The 27,966-nt window shown below is 34.5% G+C and overlaps 3 protein-coding genes across 3 annotated transcripts; 1 reads left to right on the forward strand and 2 right to left on the reverse strand.

The window, feature by feature from the left end:
• The first annotated feature begins 1,957 nt into the window (after positions 1–1,957).
• LOC108215833 (uncharacterized) lies at positions 1,958–4,256 on the forward strand. The gene is made up of 2 exons (XM_017388422.2): positions 1,958–2,373; positions 3,575–4,256. The coding sequence occupies exons 1-2, from the start codon at positions 2,031–2,033 to the stop codon at positions 4,108–4,110; spliced, it is 879 nt and encodes a 292-aa protein (XP_017243911.1). The 5' UTR covers positions 1,958–2,030; the 3' UTR covers positions 4,111–4,256.
• A 6,609-nt stretch (positions 4,257–10,865) lies between these two features.
• Positions 10,866–12,894, reverse strand: LOC108215770 (transcription factor PCL1). Its single transcript, XM_064092540.1, has one exon. The coding sequence runs from the start codon at positions 12,678–12,680 to the stop codon at positions 11,829–11,831; it is 852 nt and encodes a 283-aa protein (XP_063948610.1). The 5' UTR covers positions 12,681–12,894; the 3' UTR covers positions 10,866–11,828.
• A 12,122-nt stretch (positions 12,895–25,016) lies between these two features.
• LOC135152273 (uncharacterized) lies at positions 25,017–27,545 on the reverse strand. The gene has a single exon (XM_064092132.1). The coding sequence runs from the start codon at positions 27,543–27,545 to the stop codon at positions 25,017–25,019; it is 2,529 nt and encodes an 842-aa protein (XP_063948202.1).
• Between the last annotated feature and the right edge of the window lie 421 nt (positions 27,546–27,966).

Raw genomic sequence — 27,966 nt, forward strand, 5'->3', positions numbered from 1 at the left:
AAATATCAAAAATAAAAACTGTCTTTTTTAGTTTTGGATATATTTGAAAAAAAAATTAGAACTACCTTCAAAGTATCAAAATCAAATCAGAATTTGAAACCATCATCATATTTTTGGAAAAGGTGTATATAAAAACAGAAAATATTTTTTGATAAACCGGTTTTTCCTCAGATCAACCCCTATAAATTGAGGTCAGACATCATAAAATTTAACACACATAATATTTTTTGAGTTTATTTATCTTCTCCGTCTAATACAATAATGAGTTACACTGTGCTAGATGCTTTGAATGGCAATAAAGATGATTGGCTGATAAAAATAAGAGTTTGTCAGATGTGGGAGTCGACAAATCCAAACACGGGAGAACAATATAGTCATAACATGATATTGATGGATGAAATAATCAATAAATTAACTATTAGTAATATATGTTTGTTCCTTATTCTTTTATAATGATTGTTTTGTTCATCGGACATGCTTGTTGTTATTAATTTTTACATGATTTACTTTGTATACAGGAAAAAATTATTCATGCAACACTTCCACAATATCTGTTTGCTCGGTTCAAGCACCTTTCAAGTGAAGACTGCTCCCACCTGTAATATTTAAAAGTAACTGTCACCACGTGTCCAGCTACTTGTCGTTAGTCAGCAGGGTGCTTACAAGTAGTTGGGTCACCTGCTTTAGTCCAGCTATTGGTTTTTCAACGGTTGTTGAAGGTGAGCGTTGTAGGAAAGCCTTGGGGCCTACGGGTTTGGAGGTCTTCGGCCTGAGGCCAACGGGTTTACGGGCCTTCGACCTAAGGCCTGCGGGTTTACGGGCCATCAGTCAATGAAGGACATGATTACTTTTTAAAAAAGACCATAACTAAAATTAAGATTTGTTGTGCTTTATACCATTAATTACACGTAGAAATTTATTTTCATCTTCTCTCTCATGAATTATAATCTAATTTTGCAATTTTAAATATTCATATTGGTATTGCATCGAGATGCTTATAATATAAAATTTATTTAGTCAACAAATATTAATTTTGAATCAATAATATAATTTTTATAGGTCACCATAAATTTATTTTATTCAACAAACAGTAATCTTAAATTATTAATATAATTTTTACAAGCCGCCGCAACGCGCGTTCATACATCCCAACATGATTAATGTTCGTTTAACTAGAACATAATGTTTATCCCTACTAAAATTGGGGATGATTTCGGAATTGCATCTTAATTTCTTTTTGACTTTTACGCACTTATGTTCTTGTAAGCTTACATCAATGTATATGGCTAGATGTCATCGATTAGTTCTGTTAAAGAGCCGTATGCTTTTTACATGTAGAGTATAATGTATGTCTAAAAAGTAGGGTTTTGAAATTAATGACAATGTTAGTTAAAAACATGATTACTTTTAAAAAAACACAACTAAATTAAGATTTGTCATGCTTTAAATCGTTAATTGTATGTAGAAATTTATTTTCATTTTTTCACTCATGAATTATAGTCCAATTTTTTAATTTTATATATTAATATTGGTATTGCATCGAGATATTTATAATATTAAATTTATTTTATTCCATAAATATGAATTTTGAATCATTAATATAATTTTTATAAACTGCCACACATTTATTTTATCTTACAAATATTAATTTTGAATAATTATATAATTTTTACAAGCTGCCGCAACGCGCAGCTTCTCAACTAGTTATTATATAAATATCCTCTATTGGAGTCTCAAAATGCGTGCAAATAGTGAACGTATTGGGACGAGGGAGTACAAAAAAGACTCTTAAAATAAGGGGTAGTATAACTATTTTAAGAATAAATTTTTAATAAATTTAAAATTTTATTTAAATTTATTTAAAATTTTATTTTATTTAAATTTTAATATTTAAATAAAAAAGAGCGGAGAATAATTATAATAAAAACCACGTCCTGAGGCCCAGCCCAATTGACAGCCATATAAATTGTCCCACACCCGCACAAACACACCTCTGTATCACAAACCCTAATTAAGCGAATCCCAAAACAATGGCAGTTTCAATCGCAGCTCCAAACAAGGTCCGATGGGGCGAGCTCGAAGAGGAAGAAGATGGAGAGGACTACGCCTATCTCCTCCCCCCGCGCCAGGTTATTGGGCCGGACCACAACGGCCTCAAGAAAGTGATTGAGCACAAGTTCAACGATGAGGGCCATAAGGTCAAGATTACCAGCACTATTCGTGTCAGGAAACTCGCCAATGCGAGGCTCAGTAAGCGTGCTGTTGAGCGCAGATCTTGGCCCAAGTTTGGTGATGCTGTTCATGAGGATGTTGGTGCTAGATTGACTATGGTTTCTACTGAGGAGATTCTTCTTGAACGGCCTCGCGCTCCCGGTATGAATATTTTTCTATTGTTTCGATGTTGTGAAATTGTTACTGCCCAATTGTTAGTGTTTTTATTAATTTATGTGAGATTGTGTTTTTGTTTTATATTATATGAAATTGGAATGTTAAATTCCGGTAATCGTGTTTTAGTTCGTTTTGCTCAATTCGATGTTATTAGTTTCAAGGAAGTAGTTTGATTTTTGTGTATTGTTTTATGCTTTAATCAAATATACATTAGATGTTGAGCTTATAACAATGCGAGAAAATTAAAGTATTTATCACGGAAGTGGATGTTTAAGGACTTCATATTCTGTTCCAATGAAGTAATTTGGAGAACCAAGATGATGATTCTGAGTTGTTTCTGATGATATTCTTTTGATTATGTATTTGATTTGTAATATCTGGGTCTGTAAACCATAGTGGTAAAGCAAGTTTATCCTCTTGATTTATAAACCTACGGCCATCGATGACTTGTAGTACCCAATCTTTGGATGCACTTTACAAAAATCTACTGCTCAACTCTGGACCCACTCTGTTTCACCATCCTACATTGCCAGTTGCCCCCTTACAGTCTTTGTACTTTGAACTGTGAAGGAGGGAGGGAGAGGGGGGGGGGGGGGGGACCTTAATACTTCTTCTCATTTAGTATAGAAATGAATACGTGACTGGCTTGGCTTCTTTTTTTTTTTTAATCTCTTGTCTTCAGTTTATTTGCCTTTTTCGTGAATGTGAAGGGAAAGGTAACAGGATGAACTGTGTCAAATGTTTTTAATTTTTTGGTTGTAGTCGATGGAAATACTACAATGATATTTTCTTCCTGAAGAGAATCCTGTCCATTTTTGTCGGATATATATGTATTTGTTCGAAGCTAATTTTGGCACCCTTTTCACAGATTAGAGGATATGCTCGACCTAGGGGGAAGAAACTGAAACAGAAAAAGAACAGGATTAAATAAAACTAAATAAGATTAAACTAGCAATTCGAGCACTCTTTTGTTATTCCAGCTGATCTCATGATATTTCACGATAACCGCACATATAACTATTAAGTTGGAGATTTAACAACTGTCAGGATATTACAGTCTGTTATTGTGAAAAAAATAACTTCTTCTTAATGTGTGATAGTTGATAAATGCTTCTATTATGGTTTTGGTAGAGTTAATATGCCACTTTTGATATACTAACATTCTGATATATGTTACTCATGATAGGTAGCAAAGAAGGAGAAGCAAAGGCTAGTGGAGATGCTTTGTCTCAATTTGGGAAAGCAGGTGCTGTTCTTATGGTTTGCAGAACCTGCGGTAAGAAAGGAGATCACTGGTCTGCAAGGTGTCCCTACAAGGATCTCGCTCAGCCAAGTGAAACATTCAATGAGCAGGCACCTACATCAGATGCTGCAGCTGCACCAGGTGCTACAAAAGGAGCATATGTTCCTCCCAGCCTGCGACCCGGGGCAGAGAGGACTACTGGTTCTGATATGAGACGCAGGACTGAAGAGAATTCAGTCCGGGTTACAAATCTATCAGAAGACACTCGCGAGCCTGACTTGCTTGAGCTCTTCCGTACTTTTGGTCCTGTCACCCGCACTTATGTTGCCATTGACCAGAAGACTGGTATGAGCAGGGGTTTTGGTTTTGTAAATTTTGTGAGCAGGGAGGACGCTGAGAGAGCTATCAACAAGCTCAATGGTTATGGTTATGACAACCTCATACTCAATGTTGAATGGGCTGCACCGAGGGCAAGCTAGTTTCAACAAGGAATAAAGACTATTACTCTTATGATTTGATATTTTGTACTGGATGATAAGATTTTTGGGATGTCCTGTTATGTTTTGGGATTTCTGTGAAGGATATTTGAATTATGAAATTTCTTTATATGAGTTTGTAAACTGTAGTTGAAGTTCCATTTTATTGATGCTTTGTTCTAAAAGAAAAGAACTAGAATATTTAAAGAAATAATACTTTTAGCCTTTGTCAGTTAACACTGTTTTACAGAGATCATTGGTGTGGTGGAATAGGCATGATCACTCATGTTTTATGTTTCATGATGTATGGATTTGATATCTGATATGAAGGTTTAGATGGCTTTTGAGGGCCTTACTATCCAGTGTAGTATAAGATATACATGAATAACCAAAGATGAAGTAATATTTCTCAGTCTTGACATTACAGAAGCAGAATCGACTTTATAATTGTTTGATGAGCAGCTAACGTCTGGCTTTTTAGTACCCCTTCCTTGAGAGGTGTTCAAGGGTCTCAACACTTAAGTGCAATTATGAATTTATGAGATGAATGGGGGAAGCACATTGTGGTTAGGGGTGTAAACAAATCAAACGGTTCGTGAGCTATTCGAGCTCGGCTCGTAAAATATTCGAATTTGATTCGGTAATAATCGAGCCGAGCTCGAACTCGAGCTATTTGGATGTTTTACCGAGCCGAGCTCGAGCTTCAAATTACTCGGCTCGTAAGGTTCGCGAGCCTTATCGAGCCTCTATTATTTTTTAATTTTTTTATTATTAATAATTTTTTTACAAATATATTTAATATTTTATTTATAATTTATATATTTAATCGAATCGAACTCGAGTCGAACCGATCATATTTCGAGTTTTTGTCAATATTTGGTGACTCGATTCGAGCTTTCGAGCCGAACTCGAGCCTATTGAACTATTTACGAGCCGAGCTTCGAGCTTGATATTAAAGGCTCGGTCGAACTCGAACCCGAGCTCGAGCCCCGAATTTTTCAGTCGAGCTCGAGCCGAGCCTGGCAGTGTTCGACTCGGCTCGGTTCGATTACACCCCTAATTGTGGTCATGGTTTGAGTATATTTCTTTTGTTGCCCACGTACACCAAAAACTATATAAGAGAAAAACAAGATGGATTTCCCATATACAAACTGAAACTTCATAAAATAAAATAAAAGGGTATAGTCTAACTGTGCTTGCTGGCAAGGAATTACTCCTACAAGCATCAGACCAACAACCTACCAATCCTGCAATTTTTCTTTGATAAAACCGAAGACTGCTGATTTATTTCTGCTGATCATGTTGGGAAGTCCCAAGTAAAAACTACTGCTTCTTTGAATCTTAATTGCTGACGCAACTCCTGCTTCGCATGGGGAGTAGTATCTCGACTGAAGAATACCGGATAGTAAAAATTATTTTTTTAGAATGGTTTTTTTGTGAATAAATATTTTAGTTATATATTTTTATTTGGAAAAAAAAAATTTAGATAATAATATTTTTAACTATCTAGTAAATATATTTAAAAGTGTGTCCAAAGTCAAAGCGTTAAGTAAAAAAAACAGAGGGAATAATATTTCTAATATGTGTGAAATATGTGTGAAATTTGTAAGAAGACTGTTAAAATAGGAAGGAAGGAGTATTTTTTTCGAAACATAAAAGTCAAAGGAAGCAATAAAATTAAAAGGGCTGCAACATTCACTAACATTGTTTGTTGTTTGTCCCAGCTCCATCTATAATCAGCATCTTATCACTAGGGGTAGTAAACAAATCAGGTCCGGCGAATTTTATTGAATTCGAATTTGAGTTAAATTTGTTTTTTCAAGTCTAGTCAAATTTTATAATCTTATCGATCTTTTTTTATGGTTGGAACTTCGTTGACGATGAAGTTGAGTTTGAATTATTAATGAACCGAATCGAGTTGATATCAGATCGATAAATTTTATAACTTTTTTCTAATTTCATTTTTTGACTTTGCTTAAATACTAAATAGTTGTTTGCACAAAATCACGCAAGCGTACGTGGTCACAAAGTAGTAGAGAATCAAATTCAGTTTGTTCCCACAGAGACTGGTGTATCAAGTAATATGCACTTATGCAACAATGCATGACTATTATTCAATGCTCGGACAAATACAAGTTGGTTGGTTTTTATCTAACTTACTAATTAAACTCGAATTATTGAAACTGAGAATTATAACTAAGTGATTAAACTGGATTACTTATGAGAATAAAATATGGGATTCTAGCTTCACTATATACTTCCTTCAGAGTTATACCTTTATCGATATGTGATGGTTGAGAATTAATCAGATAACACGAAACTGATACACGCTATCTTTCAATATACGTGTACCATACTATTCCACATCCACAATTAAGATAGAAGTCGAATAGACACCAATTATGCTTAGACCCTATATGTCTATAAGATTTGAAAACATAATGGTTTACAAGCAAGCTATCTATCAAGATTACATAGGGCGATGCAAAATAGTTAAAATCACACCACTAATCATGTATATCGAATACATAATCCTATGTTCGCATGGCAAGTTCTAAATCAATATATCCACTTTCGCTTCAATAAAGATTAATACACAATTTAGATGTTAGCTACGCATCCAAATAGAATAAGTACAACCAATACGAAGAAATCAACATTCATCACACAAATATTTAAGGCAAATCAATTACTGAAATCCATAGATAAATCTGTTAGAATCCCACGATAACGTTTAGCTCATAATCGAACTACTCGTCATCATGGGTTCGAATGTAAACATTATACTGAATAGTCTAAAACAATAATACTATAGAACTAGAGTAAAAGTTATGAGACAAATCCGAATGAGCATCCAAAGTTACGCCTACTTCAAAAAATTACAAAGATGAAATTAAACAACTTGATCTTCTCCTCGATAGCCGTCACGTGCTCTCTCGTATAATATGTGTCTTCTTTTTCTTCCACAATTCATGTTTTAAGTGCCCTAGGAAGGCCGTAGCAGCAACCCATTCAAAACATGCGAAACAAGTTTTCTTTTTCAGGACGCGGGGCGCGCCGCCCCCTGGCCTGGCGTGTCCTCGCTCCATTTCCTTCGCCGTTTGCTCGTTTTCACGCCTTTTCAACCACCATGCAAGCTTAGAAACCTTCATTTTTCATCCAACTAGATGCTCTACGCACGTCAACACAAAACACATCAAAAACACCACATGCTTGAGGCCAAATCATCAATTTAAGTCAAAACGAAGGCTTTCAAGCGGATATAAAATCCGCTTATCAATAGTACACACTTAAAAATATAAAGTAAATTATAAAATTGAAAATGAAAAAGGACAATAAGTAAAATTAAAACTATCAGTAATTCAGTATCACTTGACTATTTTGTTGTAGTTACCATCCTTGCAGATAAGTTCTGATATAACTAGTTCTTGATCGCAACTTTTTACATATTACCCGAATATTACAATGGCATGATGAACGATTTATTGATTGTTTGATTTGTTTAATAGAAGATAGGTAATGTGTATTTGTAATACAATAAAACATTATGATTAAACATATAAATATAACATTTAAGTTATTTTTTGTTAAAATTTTCATAAACACCAACATTTATTTGTTTGAACTCGAACTTGTTAACGAGCCAGGTCAAGCGAACCGAGTTGACCTAACGATCAGCTCTGTCCTTCACAACCCGCGGTTCCGGTTAACAATTGTTTAGATTACGAACACCCAGGGCCCTGGATCAACTCTGTCCTTCACAACCCGCGGTCCTGGCTAACAATTGTTTAGATTACGCACACCCAAGCCCTGCGTTTCTGTTTCCTCGAGGGGACGATGAAATATCTATTTGTTTTCTCAACCAAATCTCATGTCAGCAATAACTACAAATAAGAAGCACCAAATCTCAGATAAAATAAGTTGAGTGTAGTGCAGAATGTGGAATTGCATCCATAAATAGACCCATCATTTGGAATTTCCTATCTACTTGTTCTAGGAGCTGGATAAGATCGAATTGCTTGTTCACCTCCAACAAGACCACCCCTTGGAATTTCCTATCAACTCGTTCTACCACTCGGATAAGATCGAATTGCCTATTCACCATCAACAAAGACCACCCTTGTATCTATCTTAATGGAGAAACACAAAGACGCTGCGTAATCAAACTCAACAAACAGGCCAAACCAAACTAAAGCATATTTACCGAGAAAACAAATGAAACGCATATTCTTGTACTTTTAAGTCTGGTTTCACTTTTCATAATCTTTTTTTAGGCTGAACAAGTATTTACCAACCAGATGCTACTTCCAGTAATATGCGTTAGGCAAAGAACCAAACCAACAGAAGAAATCATATAGTGCAAAGAACCACAACCTACAGCTTAAATCATAAAATGCCAGTCCAGAGGAGTAAACATTCTGCATATACGAACTAAGAGTAAATACTGTCTGCACATATAGAACCTCTGCCCGAAACCAATAATTGTTGATACAAGATATTTATTTCTCTTGGATGGATCCGCGAACACACAGATCAACTCAGGTACAGTGATCGCCTGTGATATGTTATCGGTCTACCTTGATCTGCTAAACTGTGCCTAAGCTTTCAAGAGGACACGAGGAAGATAACAAATATCAACCTCTTCATTACTTCACCTTTTAGGAAATGGATATACTACACCTAAAGCACACTCCTAGGTTTCTCATCAAGCACCGCCTAATTCACTTGCAGCAGCCCCTTCGAATTTTCTAATATGGTGTCACTCAACAGAATTACATAAAATGATCATACGGCATATTATCTAGCTATATTACTGCGTAGAACTCCAAGAAACTTGCATTCAAACGATTTTAAATGCATAACATACAGCATGTACTGACATGAAACATATCATATCATGCTAAATACATTTTTGAAGTAATACATTTATAAACTCAACAGAGAAAAGATATCATTCTAGGCATACCATAGTTAGGTCGAAAGAGTGGTACAAACTCCAATCCTGCCAAAAGATACTGAAATAAAGGGAACAGCCAACAGTAATACAAATCAGAGAACTAGAAACACTGGCTACTTTAAGAAAAGTTCGTAACAAGCCCATCCTGTGCCAAATACATTTAGTTCCAACACTTCGTCAAGCTACCTTGCTTAGCAAACAGCATGCTCTTAATCACACATGACAGGTCCTATACATTAATACCATTGTGAAGCGAAAAACCAAAGGCTTCATTATGATCTCATATTGTCCTAGTTCCAGGGTGCAATATCTTCATTGTCCATGCTTGAAAGGATTGCACACTTAATTATAGAGGTAAACATAAAAACATTTATCATTTTTCAGACTCATACTTAAAAAAAACTGTACCATGAAAAATTAAGACTGGACTTGTTACAAAACTTTTTACTTGTAAACCTGAGAAATTTGAGAACTGTTATACTGACTCTACAAAAGTTAAACCCTATATGCGACCTAATACAATACAAGATAACCTATTTGTACTACTCTCATAGAGAAAAAGACAGAAACCAGTCTTTTACATACAAATTTCCAAAAAAATCATTTTTCCTAGTCATTCCAGATACTGTGATGATGTTAAAAATCAGAACACAGAGAGGCTGTCAATAAATATGAAGCTTTAGGAAGTGCAGAGAACAGTCATGAATTAAGTGGAAGAAAAACAATTCACCACCTGATTAAGTTTATTTCAAAAGCGTATCTAAGCAGGAAGATAATTTCAGTAAATGCAAGACAAAGATGTGATTAGACCACCTGATAATCAGCAGCTGAGTAGTGCTACATCAGTAGAAAAGAGAATATATATATCATATGCAACAAAAGAACATTTATGTGCAAAGCCAAAATTGCAACCAATGACTATTCTGTTAGCTATGTAAGATACTAAGCATTCAAGCATCAGTAGTCATTCAACTTATAACGGGAAAATGATGCAACAGTCTGAAGTAAAAAATGCATTATGGTGTGACAAAAAAGAGGCATGAATATAAATGTACAAGAAAGTTCCTACTGTGTTATCTTTCCAAAATTTCTGTTTTCCGGTTTCTCATTATAGTCTGATCACATCAAAAGGGGAAGATTGTATCTATTTACTAATTTTAGGATGGCGGCCAATACGTTACATGTTTATCGTTTTTGCAATGTTTAGATAACTTAACAATTATGAGAAATGGATCACGGTTAGATTCGGACCCACATCTCTTGCAACAAGAGCAAGTGCCTTCCCAATTAGACGACGTGATCATGTGAAAAATTCCCCTATTTCCACATTAGACTGTAGATGACTCTCAAATGTACTTCCTAATACATTATATTCCTTTGCTCTGCATTTTTATGATCTTTTGGACACACATTATGCCCTTTAAACATGTCACATTGCATGTCCCCATACATTGTCAGATTCAACAATAGAGGTTGCATTTGTTTATCACCGTTTCAACTGGGAATAGAATTATAAAAAACTATTACAATTATTCATAAGCTTCAAACGGCAAGATAAGAAAACACAAACACATGAAACATTAAGAGTCCATTGTTTATAAAATCTAGAGCAGTGCAGAGGTAAGCAGTGAAGCTCAAGATTTATTATTTGTAAAGGTGCAATATCAAATAATAGCTAATGAAGGCGCAATCCTCTAGCAAATTTTATAAGGGGTCAAGAAGAATTACAAAAGGGGACCCTCGGAAAAAACAAAACTTCCAGATATATAAACATGAAACATCACTAGCTCAGATTCTACAATATTAGAAACGAGGTAATAATTAAGATACTCTTACTGGCAGTGTTGCAAGGCACATGAGATCTTATATATAACACACATACTTAACCTGGTTTTATCAACATATTCACCCAACAATTTTCCTTACCTGACACTGATGCGAGCCATATAGAATCTTATATATTTTTCAATAACATATTGAAACAACAATATGAATCCCTCAACTTTACGTCTTTACCAACTCAAGAAATACTTAACTCAGTCTCTTCGTCTGACACTCTTTTCTTTGCCAAGATCAGCACAGATCCGGATAACATGTCAAAACAACAGAAAGAAGCAACCAGTTGTTTCACCAATGCCTAAAGTCCAGCTGGTTCTGACCCCTACTGAGCAATCCCCAGATTACACATCATTGATCAAGAACACGTGAAAACATAAGATTGAAAGATTAAATCACGGCTCTCCATATACTATTAAGACCACAAAGTAAATAAATACAGCTTACTCTGTTATTCTTAAAGAGACCACAAAGTATAGAGCATTGAAATTATCAGCATCTCCTTTGCATAAAGGAGCATAAAGTACAATGATGTTGCTGACTAGCTGGAATGCAACTCAAACAAATATTATTTATCCAAACCCAATAATAAACAAGGCCATGTTGAAATATCATCGGACTTTATTCTCACTTGCAACATAATTTCTCGTTAACAGAAAACTTAATCATTCACTCTAATAATTAGTTTTTATGGGGTAAAAAAAGTGCCTACTGCAGCATTTATCTATGAAAACACATATATAATCCAAAACAATAATCTGAACAACAAACAATTCAAAATTATTCACATAAACTATATATCATCCATCGTCACAATTATAGAAGTCAAAAGACCTGATTTCCATTAAAAAAAAAAAAAAAAAACAAATGAAGCTCCAAGAGAGCAAAAATCTAACCTCCCTTCGATTCAAATCCAACTGCCAAATGATCATTTATCACTCGGAGTGATTCGTTGATACGAATTAACAGAACCAAACTTATTTTGCATCATCCCACTATACTCAAATCCTGGATAACCCCCAGCCTGAGGCATTCCCATTCCCATTCCCATTCCCATATGTCCATACATCGGCATAGGCACCATCGGTGCTCCTCCATAAGCCATCGGAACTTGCACTGGTACACGTCCATTGCCATTACCAATCACATTACCATTTCCACTCACATTCCCCTCATTTAAACTCCGAGGCACTGGAGTGGAAGCAAACAAATGATCCGAAGCAGACGGACCTTCATTCGACAATCCGTGCATCCTCTTCAAATAAAGCCTATACTTCTGCAAATGACTGGCTACATTCTCTCGTGTCAATCCTTCCACATTCATCATCTGCATAATCGTCTTCGGAACCGCATTCTTAATCCCTAAATGCGCGACCACGTCCACAAACCTCTTATGCAATTGCGGAGTCCAAACAAGTCTCGCCTTCTTCCTCGAATCCGCTTCCTCCGCATCAATTCGCCTCGATTTTCGAGAATCCGTCACATCCGTCTCATCTCCGTCAAATTCTCTAAACTTTTCAGTATCAAAAGTATCAAAATACTTCGAATACTGTCCACGAAGACCGGATAAAGTGTTCTGCGAGGCGCGATTGACGTCGAGCGTCGTCCGGTAGGGCTCCGGCGATATGCTGAACGCCGAGGCGAGTTCCGGTGGAATCAACGGCTGAGATAACGGCGTCAAGTCGTCCGCGGTGGGTAAACCGATCTCCCAGTCGGAGACGTGATCGTCGTCGTCGACTTTTCCGGCGTCGTAGTCGGAAAACTTGAATTCTTCTCCCATATGTGTGTGTATGTACAGGCGTATGTATAGATAGCTACAAGTGAAGCATATAATTAGTTGGATGAGGCGGTGAGATTAGGAGGAGAGAAAGTCAGAGAGAAATGAGGAGAAGATAGCTGGAGAGAGAGAGAGAGAGAGAGAGAGAGAGAGAGAGAGAGAGAGAGGGCGTGTTTGGAGTGAGAGAAATGACGAAAGTACTGATAGAATTGTACGCTTTTGAGATGAAAAGCGCATTATTAATTGCCAGGGTGGACAAGATATTAATAACCCATCTAAATATCTTCCTTCCATTTGTATGCTATACGTACTCTGGTTTCTCTAGTCAGTACGCAATAGTTCGGTTTCGCAAAAGTAAATTTAAATTAGATAATTTTTTGACATCAAATTTGAATCGAATTGGATTAGAATTAGAATTTTAAAATCGAATTACTGATTTTTGATTCGGTTCGGTTCGAATCAAAATCAGAAAATTATGTTACAAAATTTTAATAAAAAATATAGGTTCATAAAAGAGTTTTTTGTTCAAGGATTATTATATTTTCAAATTATTACAAGTATACTAAAATATTCATGATTATGTTAGCAATTATAATAAGAGTATTTATGAAGTATACTGCGTTTTAGCATCTTATTTGCAATACTACGGTATCCCGTAATGTTGCAAACATACGGTTTTCTACAAACAATAACTCAAAACTTGCATATCTATGGTTTGCACCGTCTTATCTCTTTTTCTCTCTATCTCTCTCCTCACTTTTTTTTCCTCTCTCTCTCCATCTCTCTCCTTAATTTCTCTCGATTTCTCTCCATCTATCTGTTTCTCTCTCAAATTACAATCAAAAACTATTTTCATCTCTAAAATTCATCGCCCCCTCTCTCTCAATTGCGATGAAATAAATGATGTTTATATTACAGCAGATCAGATTAATTCAAATTGTAATATGTTGAGTTTGAGTAGATCAGATCGGAGGCAAGGCTGTGGCCTGGTGGTGATGATGGTGACTACAACGGTGGGTGTGATGGATGTGCAAAGGTTGGAGTGTGGTTGATTATACTGTGTTGGGTTTGAGCAGATCAAAACAGATTAGATGTGGGATTGTGGGCTGGTGATGGTGGTGGCAGGTGTTTAAGGTTGGAGTATAATTGATGTTGTGGTTGTTTTTGTTTTATTGCTATCAGCCTTGTAAGAACATTCATTTTTAGTCATTTACAACTAATTGCAACTTATTATGCAACTAAATGTAATTTTCAAAAAAAAAATTTTAAGTTGCATATATAGTTGCTAGCAGTTGCAGATATGGTTGCATATGCAACCACCGTATATTTGAAAATATTTTTTAAAACACGGTATTTTTGCAATTTGTTTCAAAAGTTGACAGTATTTTTACAAAAATTATTTAAGACTTGGTTATTTATGAGAAAAACCCTTATAATAATTCAACACTAAAAATAAATTCCATTTTTTCTTTTTGCAGTATTAGTTATGTGTTCAAGTTTCCAAAATAAGTTTTGTTAATTCAGCTTATTAAAAATAGAATATAAATTTTGTTTTCATACATAAGAAAATAAAATATCATATTCAAATATAAAATTTATGAATTTTATAGTTACTTTTTTGGGTAAACAAAATTTTTATCGATACTTTTCCTTTTCAAAAATGTTATTTAATATTAGATTATGTCTTACTTTATAATAAAAAGATAGATATTTTATTTAAAAAAATAATCTATATCATATTCAATATTTGAATCTATTTTTTCCGGTGCACCTACAAATTACATTTAAATTGTAAAATTTAATAAACAATATTCATCTAGTAAAATAAAAAACAAAAAAAATTGTTACATTGATAATAAATACATTGATTTTAATTGATTTGTTATATATTACTGCTTATAAATAATACATGATGAAGAAAGGTAGGAATACAATTATTTTTTTGTTACACATATCTTAACATCTCGAGATAATGATATAAATATTATATGTATAATATATAATATATAATGATATATGATAAACTTATAATATCAGTTTCGATTTGGTTCGGATTCTAATTAGATTTCGGATATTCGGGTCGGGTTTAGCCTCGGTTGATCTAAAAATCAAACCCGTATCAAATTTAGTCGGTTTTAAAAATAGGAAACCAAACTCATGACCTTATCATAAAAAAAGGGTTCTGTAAAAGTCATTTGGGTCGATTCGATGGATCATCCGTAGTTCAGAAAATTCTACCATCACCAATCTAGACTAGATCTAATCGATTTGAACCGATTCAGACTAGACCTACCGCTTGGCTAAGCTGACCTATGACTTAAGGCGAATTATGACTTAACGTGACTTATATGATAAGTTAAGAGTTTAAAATATCTGTTTGGATAAATTTGACTTAATAATCAGTTATGGATTTTTAAAAAATATTATAATAAAAATAAAAGTGATTTATAGGTAATTTATGTCTTATGAGTAATTTTTATCAAATTTATTTTTAAAAAAAACAAATCGCTGAAAAAATATCTCAAATTAACTTCTGATTTTAAGTCAGGTTTCCGACTAATTCCTGACTTTGAAACGGTTTTCGGACTTATTACACAACTAGATATTTTTCAGTTTAAAGCTGGAAGCAGAGTAAAGTCTCGGCTAATGCCTGGACAAACAGGCTCCTACTCGATTTAAACTGAGTGGAGGCGCTCGTTGGTCGGATGCAGATATGATTTAGTTAAAATTAAATTTAAATCCTCGCTTAAATAATTTATGATCTCAAAGTCAAATTTAAATTCAGCTACAGATCTAAATCCAGTTCCATCATGTAGATGATCTGTTTGAATATATATATCGGTCCGCACAATTAAAATTTTTATTTAATTATTCTGAAAAATTTCCGTCCGGCGAAGAGGTGATTTCAGTTTATGATTCACACCATATTATTTTTGCGGCAACAGGAGAATTAGAACACACTTAGAGTATCTCCAACGGCGTTATCTATAATCGTTGGTTAAATTGGACCTGTGAGATATTATGTAAAATTTGTTGAAGCTGTAAGACATTTTGCTTCAATGGTACTGGTTATATTGGTTGGCTATAATTTAAAAGTAGTATGTAATTAATATTTTAAATTGTTAAAATAGAATATATCAGTTCAATTGATAATAAATGATGTACAATCTTTCTGCAGATTTTTTTACAGACATGTAGAGGTTCGACAAATTTAGCCATCCATAGGAGGTTGACTAAATTTATAGACAACAGATGAGTATGGTTGGAGTTGAGTTTTTTGACCTGTTGGCTAAATTTTTATTTTAAGTATGACAACTCATCTTTTAGCCAAGGGTTTTAGATGGTTGGAGATGTTGTTAAAGCAGAGAAATTTAAGTATTGTATATTCATCCCACTGAACCTTTTGCATGGATGATGGAACTACAGATAGATACGGAGGATTTGATTAATAAGTTTAATAAGTTCAAAAGTGAAAGATCGGATTTTAAAGTCAAAAAGTGCATCATTAAAGAATGTTTGACTATCTTATATTTAAAAAAAATTTAATTTTAAAAAACAACTTTTCCTGCAATGACTAATTGATTATATATATAAAATTACTAAGCATCATATATCTTTTTAATTTCAAATAATAAAATGGAAATATAAAGGAATTTCAAAATAAGGGCATATAACAAGCGCTTCTTTTCCCGTGAAGTTGGTTTTTATTTTTCTTTATCCGTTTGTATTAGAAGTATTTTTAAGAAATTAGAAATATTAGAATTTCCAAATATTTTAATCAATTATAAATCTTAATTTATTTTTCAATTCTGATTTATATCTTCAATTTTAAATAAGAAGCACTTTTTTAAACTTACCCAACCAACCACAAGATCACCAAAGATCATCGTTACGAGTATTATAAGTAGACCCGGCCAAACGGGCGGTCCGTGCCGGTTCGGGCCGGTTCAAACGGGTTTTGAACCGTCACCGATGGAACCGTAACCGGCACGGTAAGAATGGCGGTCCGGTCCGGTCCGGGCCGGGCTGTTGTAGAAGGTAACCGGAACCGTGCTATACGGTTTGGCGGGTTTGGCGGGTTATGCGGTTCACGGTTCGCGGTTCGAACGGTTCGCGGTTCGCGGTTCGAACGCGGTCTCCGACAGATTCTGCAGACTGCAGGCGCCAGGCAGAGGCAGTGGTCCAGTGGACCAGTCAACATGTGAACATGTGATGATTGATGAACTGATGAGTGATTGTGTATTTTTTTGTTTTGTAGTGAATGTTTTGGCTTTTAGTATAAGTGCAGACTTATACTTGTTAAATTTATTTCTGTTCGATTTATTTTTGTTAAATGTTATTGTTTCGTTTAATTAATAATAAATTATAAACTAATAAATAAATGGTAAAACGAGGGCGGTACCTCTTGTAAATTTTATAAATTAGAAAAAGGTTTTACAAATAATGTGAGAGGACTCCTCTCTAAAAATTTTAACGGAACAAACCGCTTGTACAAACTAAATAAAAAACTACATAACGAAAGAAATTTTTTATTTATTCTTGTTCATTTGCCGAATTGCCGCCTTCGGACGACGAAGTATCCATCAACATCCAAGGATCTTCTTCACCGTCCGAGTCATCTTCTTGAAGTCCTTGTTGTCTTTTAGCAGCTTGGTCCCAATCTTTTTTACAAACGCAAATCTTTACCGCATCTGGCGCGAGACTTGATCTTTTCTCATCCAAAACTCTTCTACCTGCACTAAAAGCCGACTCCGATGCAATTGTAGAGGCAGGGACTACTAATACGTCCCTTGCAATTTTAGCTAAAACTGGAAATTGTATCTCATGACTTCTCCACCATGTTAATATTTCAAAATCTTCGTCTAATTCATAGTTATAAGAAAAAAATTCTCTAAGCATAGTAGTAGAAGCCGAAGCTACAGGAGCAGACGTAGTAGAAATTCTAACCTTTTGTTTTTTAGTTATTATTCCTAACATTTTACTATTAAATCTATTTGAAGAACTTGTCTTTGGTGGTATAGCGGTTTCAGTACTTGGAAGGTACATGTCTATAAGACGATGCAATAAATTGAGACAATTAGTAACATATAAAACATGATCATATGAAACTCCTAACACCTTATAATAATGTTCTAACATGTTTTCTAAACCTTCTTGTCTAACACCGGGATCAAGTAGGCATGCAATACCATAAATATATGGGAAATCTGTAAAATATTCAATCCATTTCACTTTCATATCATAAATAATGTTACTAAAATGTCGATCTTCTTCATATTCACGTAAAGTGGTAACAATACTAACACATTCAATAATAACTTGATGCACATTCGGTTCATAAACATATGAAAAAACTTTAGTAGCATGTGCATAGCAATCAAGAATATCACGTACAGTAATAGCCGAGTTAATGGAGGTAGCCGTTGGCCCGTTGCGCAGGGAGCCGTTGGAGCCTGCTCTGCGCAGGGAGCCGTTCTGCTCTGCTGTGGCCTGTGGAGCTGCTGTGGAGTCTGGAGTGTGGCAGTGCAGAGTGCAGGACAGAGTACTGGTTCAGGCTGCAGGTTACCGTTGAACCAACGGTTCCACGGTTAACCGCGGTTCCGCGGTTCCGCGGTTCCACGGTTCCACGGTTAACCGCGGTTCCGCGGTTCCACGGTTCAAACCGTGGTTCCGCGGTTCAACGGTTCCGTGGTTCAGCTGTTTATCTTTAATTTAATAATAAATTTCGTTTTAAAATATATAATATCAAGTGTATTAAAATATAAACTTTTTTATTTCGTTTTAAAATATAAAATTTTATGTTTTAAAATATAAAATTTTATTTCGTTTTAATTTTTAAATTTCAGTAATTTTCTTTACAATATAATTTAGTTAATTTTGTTTCCGTTAAGTAAATTATTTATTAGTTTACAATTTATTGATAATTAATTACATGGTAATTAATTAAATTAATATAATTTAGATAATTTTCTTTACAATATAATTTAGATAATTTATTGATATACCTTTATAAATTAATAAAATAATTAAATTATACGGTTCACGGTTCGGTCCGGGCGGTAACGATTCGACGGTTTTACGGTTTAAACGAGACGGTTTAAACGAATTCTCACGGTTCCGGGCCGGTTACGGTTCGGTTCTATATTTTATAACCCGTATTCGGCCCGTGTTAGTAACGAATCGGTCGGTTTTGAACCGGACCGTATTTAGACGGTTCCGGGGCGGTTAAAAAGGCGGTTCGGTTCCGGTTGGGCCGGACGGTTTGGACCGTTTGGCCACCTCTAATTATAAGGCGGCCAATGAAAGTAGAGAATTATGAACAACTTTAACAAATGTGCATGCGTTTTTGCTTTTTTGTTAACTACAAAAATAAAAAAGTTTGATTGCAGAATCTATCAAAAGATTTAACAAAGCGCATCAAAGCGCACACCAGGATGGCAGCACAGGCATCTCAATGGCACGAAAATCCAGAGTCGATTTGATTTGATCCGAAATTATTTTATAAATATAGATTTAATAGAAAAGAATAATCTTTATTTTGATACAACTAAAAAAACCAGAAAATATATGAATTGGATATGGATATAAATTGATCCAATCCGTTTAAAGTCGATTTTGTTTACTGTAATTTGATTTGTATTAAAATAATTGCATGTATATATGGTTAGTTTTGTAGACACTTATATTTTTATTGAATAAGTTGGAAACTATATATGTTCTTCAAACCAAATATTACAAAATATATTATTATGCAAAACATGTTTTAGCTAGAGAATCTCCAGTAGGGTTAATTATAGTCGTTCCCAAAATTGGACATGTAACACTAACTACAAAATTTACTAAATATGCAAGACATTGTACTTCGATGAGATTAATTATATTGGTTGACTATAATTTAAAAATAGTATGTTATTAATATTTTATATTGTTACAAATAGAATATATCAATTCAATATGATAATAATGATGTGTAATCTTTTTACGGATTTTTTTACAGGTATGTAAAGGTTTGACAAATATAATGATCCATATAAGCTTGGCTATAAGTGAAGACTCAGAAGAGTATGGTTGGAGACAAAAGGAGAGTATGGTTGGAGGGTGACATTTTCAAGAGATTATCTCTCTCTATATATATAGATTCAATATGAATTTGTAATATATGTTCAGTAAGAACATCCTTTTGTAATCTAATGAAATATTTTGAATTCTGGTGAATGTTTAATTAAATACCAGAAACTTTTTGTTATTTACAATTCATGTTTAATCCTTTGTCTTATCAGTTAGTTGAGTTATCCTCTAGATAATTTGCATGTTATGTTAACAAACAAATATGGGGAGATTGAAAGGCACATGTTTAGCCTATTTGTAATTAAAGAGGTACCAACTCAACTCTGATAAGAAAGCAAGGTAAATAGCAAGTACTGTTGAAGGAATCTGTACGAAGAACGACAAGTGATTTATTGAAATTATATGTCTGAAGAATTTCAGAATGCTGCTGCACACTACTGGAAGAAGTTCATTAATATGTTCAAACCTCAGTGTACAAATAATCTTTTGTGACACGTCCAGAAGTCTAGAAGTGTGACGCCCCCAGATCCGCATCCCGCAGATCTGGCTCGCCACTAAGCATCTGGATCAAACAACACTTGCATTACTTAATAATATCTTACAACAAAAACTCTCGCCCCACAAGTCCAGGGTCGATCGTCTTATAACATCGTTTCCAAGTCTAACTTGATTACATATTGGGAAGTCTGATTACAGACTATAATAACTATTGATAATACTACCAAGCGGCGTAATCTAGCGGCCTCAGTTTGGGTGATGCGCCTTCTCCTTTCCCTTGCCAGTACCCGTTTCCGGGCGGTTCTCCTTAGTCGTGCCATACTCGCTTTTTACTACTTAAAATAATATAAAGTAGATGCAAGAATGAGCAATCACATTGCTCAGCAAGTTCACATAGCACATAACAACAAATAGCAGGATATGCAAGTAAAACATCGAAGGCATCTCTAATCAAAGCAATGAAGCAGATAAAGCCAATCAACAGAACAATTTCGAATAAAGAAAATGCTGGTCTTCCACCTCTCGGTAACACTACATGGTCCGATCATAACCATTTCGTGCTTCCCGTCCTCCTGTGTAATCTTGGCAGTCTGATCGTCACTGCACAAGATACACCTCACACTCTCATTTTGCTAGCATAAGGGTTAACATTTGTAACCCTAGACTATCCACACACAGTAGATAGTCAAGAAATTATCATCTCTTCCACGAATTTAATAAATTCGTGTTGACCAGCTTAATCAGAATCCTCCGAGTACACGTCACTTCGTCCAAGGAATGCGAACAATGCATCCATTATTTATTAGTCAAAAAGTTTCAAGATTTCACAATGTCGGAGAGGTATTGAATATTATTAGGAGCGGTTACTTCCAAACAAAGGAAGAACCCGAAATGAATAAAACTCTCAGGTTTGGCACTAATATTTGATATCAACTCGGTCAAGTCAATAACAAACACATTTAAAATATTAAATATGCAAGAAGGTGCCATATTGGAGAAAAGGAAATAGCGAACTTGCCTCAGGTCCTTAGCTTGATATATTTTCTGAAATATAATACGCTCCACGTCCAAAATATATAAATATTCTATATCACACAAATCACCGATTTAGTAATATTTCAGCTTAAAGAATTATGAACTCTCTAAACACTTTGTTATTTAATCCATACTTTAGTGTCTTAGAGAGCCTGATACAATTTTAATATTATTAAATACCATGTCCCAATTAAATATTCAATTAAACAAAATCTTACTATTAAGAACGTACACCTCCACTAGAGATAAATAATTTGTTTATTAACTAGCAGTCCAACTTACTATATGATTTCTTAAATTACGTAACCAAAATAATTATTCTAATATTTAAACTAAACTCTTGAATTCCCTAAAGATTTTACCCACTCAAAGAAATTAATAGATCTTATTTTATCCTCTCACTTCCGAGGTTATCAACATTAACCAATCAACTTAAAAAAATCTCTAAAATTCTTTAACCATTTCCGCTTAAGTATTATTATATATAGTTCCTTAATTTCTTATTTCTAAAGTCTAGCTATTTTGTTTAAAAAATTTATTCATAGGTTGATTTTACTGTTTTGCCCCCGACACCATCACCAATCTCCCCCATCAACACAACTCAAGCAATCACTCATCGTTCAGCACCATCAATTTAATTAGTAAAAAGGAGACCCAATTCTCTTAACCCTAGTTTTACAAATTTTTGGGGAAAAATCTAAATTCATTTTAAAATAAAGTTACAGTGACCAACTGTGTACACATAATTAAGTGAGCAAGATAAGTCCAGTAGTATTCCACCATTCAAGCTTTCAATTAAATATAAGCTTTCAATTAAATATATTGTATTTAAAAGAAAAGAATCCGAGTAAGTACCTTGTAAGAAGGTTATACTCACTTGATCCCTTCTCTGGATTTTTACTGATTTTGTAAAGCTCCCATTATGACTATAATCTCAGCTATTTATACTAGTGGTTAATCATGGTTGAATTAAACTAACATTAGTTAAGAATTACTTGGGCAGCACTTAGTAAACTTGGGCACTACTCAATTAGTTTTTTGGGCACCAAGGTTTGCACACACTCCCAGGTATCGCCGACTTAGTTTATTATGCATTTCATTTAATTATTAGTTCCCCAACCAACGTCTCGCAGCGGCTTTGTTTATTCCGTTAATTTAACAAAATATCGGTCCCGACTTATATAACGAGTCCTGTTAAATATTTCGAAATTTATTAACTAAATATAACAAAATATTTATTATAGCTAACCCGTAATATTCATAATATTCCCGGGTCGTAACAAAATTTATACCTCTACCAATTTATTTATGTAGCCAATATTTAAACACTACTGGTACGAAAATAGATTTAATTAGCTAGCCAATATAACCATACCTCGTACTAGCCTGAAATATTTTACGGACCAATATTTTTATTAAGTAATAATTTTCACAATTGTTTAAATAATAACCTTAACCACATAAAATTAAATAACTAATTTTACGTACTTGAAATTTTGCGGTTATTACAGAGAATTTCAGTAGTCGTAATAATCCGTGCCATAATTTAAATAAATCTATTTTGGACTAGAAAATATTTCTGGCATGTGAATTAATTAAATTAATTAATTACACACTTACGTACTTGTAAATTTCTCGGTTGTTACAAGAAGGTATAAAGTTTTAATACTTTATTTATTCAGAAGATTCCATACTATTTTTACTTATGAAGAAGAACTACGAAGACAAAGACTTAACGAACAAGCCACGTCTCAAATGTTTAATTGATAAAGAATATTTGATTTAGCTAGATACAGATGAACCAGACAGTACATTTGTGTGTCAGCTACTCAGATTAAGTGTTCTGCATCAACTATAAGTGGCCGTTCAATCCAGACAAAGATCTACAACGTTTAAACAAGTCAGAAGTCCATGCTGCTGAAGGAATATAATTTTATACGTATTTATTTAATTATTTCACTTATCAAAATAATTAAATTAGTTGTATAATTTATTTGTTAAATTGATTCACCTTCGAATTAATTTAATTTATGAATATATATAATTAACATAATTAAGTGAGTAATTATTGAATATTTATTCAATTAAAAACAAATGTTTTATTCATTATTCAACTCGGCATGACATTATCAAATAATGTCATACCGTGTTATGTACTTTTTCTCCTACATCAAAGGCTTTCTCATTCCTTTTTAAGTCCGCATATTTCTTTTGCCTATCTTGAGCTGCAACTAATCTTTTCCGTATTTTCTCAATTGATTGTTTGGTATGTTGAACTAGCTCTGGTCCAAAAATCTTTTTCTCTCCAACTTCATCCCAGCAAAGTGGTGATCTACATTTTCTACCATACAATGCCTCAAAAGGTGCCATTCCAATACTAGCGTGATAGCTGTTGTTATAAGAAAACTCTACTAGAGGTAAGTGATCATCCCAACTTCCTTTGAAATCCAAAGAACAAGCTCTTAACATATCCTCTATAGTCTGGATTGTCCTTTCACTTTGTCCATCTGTTTGAGGGTGGTATGCAGTACTTAGGTTAAGCCTAGTTCCAAAGCATTCCTGAAATGCTTGCCAAAATCTTGATGTAAATCTAGCATCTCTATCTGAAACAATTGATATTGGCACTCCATGTTTAGACACAACTTCATTCATGTACATTTTCACTAGTCTCTCGAGGGTATATTTCTCACTAATAAGAAGAAAATGCGCCGATTTTGTCAATCTATCAACAATTACCCAAATAGCATCATGATTTGCTCGAGTCCTAGGAAATCCTACTATGAAATCCATGGTAATATGTTCCCATTTCCATTCTGGGATCTCTAGTGGTTGCAATAATCCACCAGGTCGTTGATGCTCAGCTTTTACTTTCTGACATGTTAGACATTTACTCACCCAGTCGGCAATCTCTCTTTTCATATTAGGCCACCAATAATTTCTCTTTAAATCTTGATACATTTTGGTGCTTCCTGGGTGTATAGAATATTTTGACTCATGAGCTTCACTCAGAATATCCCTTTTAAGATCTATCAGGTTAGGAATCCAAATTCTATTGGCAAACCTCCTAACTCCTTTTTCATCTTTAACACTTAAGTACTCATCACCAGTCAATTCAGATCGTCTTTCTTCAATCATTAATTCCTGACTCTTTTTGATTCTTTCTATTAGTTCCGGTTGTACTAACATCTCATAAATCCTTCCCTCCTTATGCTCCGAATCCTTAATTTCCAATTTTAACCTTTCCATTTCCTTAATCAATTCCTTTGGTAAAGACATCATATTTATTCTTTCTTTTCTACTTAAAGCATCTGCAACTACATTCGCTTTCCCTGGGTGGTAGTTAATTGTACAGTCATAATCCTTTATCAATTCTAACCATCTTCTCTGTCTCATGTTCAACTCTTTCTGAGTAAACAGATACTTTAAACTTTTATGATCAGTAAATATCTCACACTTCTCACCATACAAATAATGACGCCAAATCTTTAAAGCAAACACTATAGCAGCTAACTCTAGGTCATGGGTAGGGTATCTCAGCTCGTAATCCTTAAGTTGCCTAGAAGCGTATGCTATCACTTTTCCGTGTTGCATCAGCACACATCCTAATCCCTTATGAGATGCATCACTATAAATCACATAGTTTCCTGTCTCATCAGGTAAAGTTAACACAGGTGCCGTTGTAAGTCGTTTCTTTAATTCCTGAAAACTTTCCTCGCACTTAGGGGTCCACTCAAATTTTTATTCTTTCCTAGTCAATTTGGTCAGAGGAGTTGCAATCTTAGAGAAATCTTTCACAAATCTTCTATAATATCCTGCTAATCCAAGAAAACTTCTTACCTCTGTCGGGGTCCTAGGCCTATCCCAATTTGATACTGCCTCAATCTTTGCAGGGTCTACTGATATTCCTTCCTTAGATACTACATGTCCTAAAAACTGTACTTGCTCCATCCAAAACTCACATTTTGAAAATTTAGCATATAACTTTTCTTTCCTCAAAGTTTCCAAAATTACCTTAAGATGTTCAACATGTTCTTCCTTCGTCTTAGAATAAATCAAGATATCATCAATAAAAACAATGACAAACTTATCTAAGTACTTTTTGAATACCCTATTCATAAGATCCATAAATGCTGCAGGGGCATTAGTTAATCCGAAAGGCATTACTAGAAACTCATAGTGCCCATATCTAGTCCTAAAGGCCGTCTTAGGTACATCTTCGGGTTTGATTTTCAATTGATGGTATCCAGACCTCAAATCTATCTTTGAAAAATAGGATGCTCCCTTTAACTGGTCAAACAAATCATCAATCCTAGGTAAAGGATACTTATTCTTAATTGTCATCTTATTTAACTCTCGATAATCAATACATAATCGCATGCTTCCATCTTTCTTTTTAACAAACAAAACAGGGGCTCCCCACGGGGACACACTCGGTCGAATCACTCCCTTATCTAGCAATTCTTGCAACTGAGTTGCTAACTCTTTCATTTCTGCGGGTGCCATTCTATAAGGGGCTTTAGATATTGGTGCCGTACCAGGGACAAGATCAATGGTGAATTCTATTTCTCTATCAGGCGGTATTCCAGGTAATTCCTCAGGAAATACATCTTTGTATTCCTTTACTACATGAATTTCATCAATCTTAGGGCTTGCCTTACTTACGTCTACTACATGAGCTAAATATGCTTGACATCCTTGTCTAAGAAATCTCTTTGCTTGGATAATTGTCAAAAATTTTCTAGCTTGCTTTTGACCTCTCACCATGACTCTCTTTTCATTAGCACCTTTCAAACTCACACGTTTTCTTCTACAGTTTATTTGCGCATCATATTTTGTTAACCAATCCATTCCAAGAATCACATCAAACTCTCCTAGTTTAATAGGAATAAGATCTATCGCAAAGTTCTGTTTTTGAACTAATATTTCACAGTTTGGACACACCTGATCTACTGTGATTACTTCTTGATTGGCTATTTCTATATTCATCATTTCTCCTAAAGGTACAGATTCCATTCCTAACTTATTCATGAGTCGAATAGAAATAAAAGATCTACTTGCTCCGGAATCAATTAACACACAAGCATTTTCAGAGTTTACTAGGAGCGTACCTGATATGACATCATTATCCACCATAGCATCCTTCAGGGTCATGTTGAGGGTTCGCGCAGTTGGCTTGTTATTCTTGTTCTCTAGTGGTGCAGGTAGTTTTGGTGTAGCACTCTCCTGTTGGGTTTGTCTACACTCTTTCGCCACATGTCCTTTCTTTCCACAATTGAAACATGTAATTGACTTCTCCTTACAGGCAGAGGCGTAATGACCTTTCTTTCCGCAATTATAACAAGTAGTGGACTCCTGATAACATGGGGGTGGATGCTTCTTTCCACAAGTCTTACAATCTGGTAATGGAGGTCTTCCTTGTAACACATTTGCAGTTTGTGCAGTCCTAAATCTTTGACTTCCCTCTCGATTCTGTGGCACTTCTCTCTTTATAAAAGGTTTCTTCACACTCGGGTTCCAAGGGTTTTTGCCAGAACTCTGACTATTCTGTGGGGGTTTTCGCTTCCTATCGCCTTTTTCTTTGTTATAAAGCTCATTTCTTGACTCAACAATACAAGCCTTATGTACTAGTGTTGCGTAGCTAGTGATTTCTAAAACAGCAACTCTATTTTGGATCCAGGGCTTTAAGCCCTGCTGAAAACGTCTAGCCTTCTTCTCGTCCGTATCTACTTGATGCGGAACGAACCTAGAAAGCTCGGTAAATTTAGCCTCGTACTCTGCTACAGACATATTCCCCTGTTTGAGCTCCAGAAACTTGAGCTCCATTTGATTCTCTAGATGTTTAGGAAAGTATTTTTCTAGAAATAACTCAGTAAACCTAGCCCAAGATATAATACTAGATCCCTCTAATACTCGCTTAGCTTCCCACCAGTAGTTAGCTTCACCTTTAAGCATAAAAGCAGCAAAAATAGTTTTCTTCTCTTCTTCTACACCGACTATCTCAAAAGTCTTCTCTATCTCTCGTAGCCATATCTTGGCTTCAACGGGATCTACCGTTCCTTTGAATTCTGGGGGTTGCAAAGATTTGAAAGATTTAAAAGAAATAGTGGGTTTAGTAAGCTGACTTGAAGAATTCTTCTCTGAGTTAGCTTGAAGATTTTGTTGAAGAAAATCAACAAACATTTGAACAGGATTGGGTTGGGGTTGGAATCCCGGTGGAACTTCAGGGGTTGGCTCATCAACTGGGTTGTCATTTGGATTTGAACTCATCTTGATTCTATTAAGAAGAGACAAAACATGTTAATAATTTTCATCAGAATGTATAAAAATCATGGTTACTTGAAAGTAAAACATGGTTTAATTTCTTTAAAACTCAGTACAGAAGTTGAAAATAAATTTGAATATCTTATTTAAAAAGAGATTTTGTGTCAAAGTTGCATATTTTGAAAACTTTTTAAAGAAATCTGCAAAACTTAAGTGTCGTTGAAAACCCTTTTTAAAACAATTAGTCATTTTGAAATTTTTTTTTTTTTTTTTATTCCCGTTTTTTGAAAAATCTTCCAGTTGAGAGTTGATATGCAAAATATCTGACAATACTGAACAGGTTGAAAGTAAATAACCAGTCGAGGGTGCAAATAAACAGAAAGGAAATAACAACAAAACTCATAAGTGAAAACATCATAGAGGTGGT

This window comes from Daucus carota, chromosome 4 (assembly GCF_001625215.2).
Source record: "Daucus carota subsp. sativus chromosome 4, DH1 v3.0, whole genome shotgun sequence".
In the NCBI taxonomy this organism is placed as follows: domain Eukaryota; kingdom Viridiplantae; phylum Streptophyta; class Magnoliopsida; order Apiales; family Apiaceae; genus Daucus; species Daucus carota.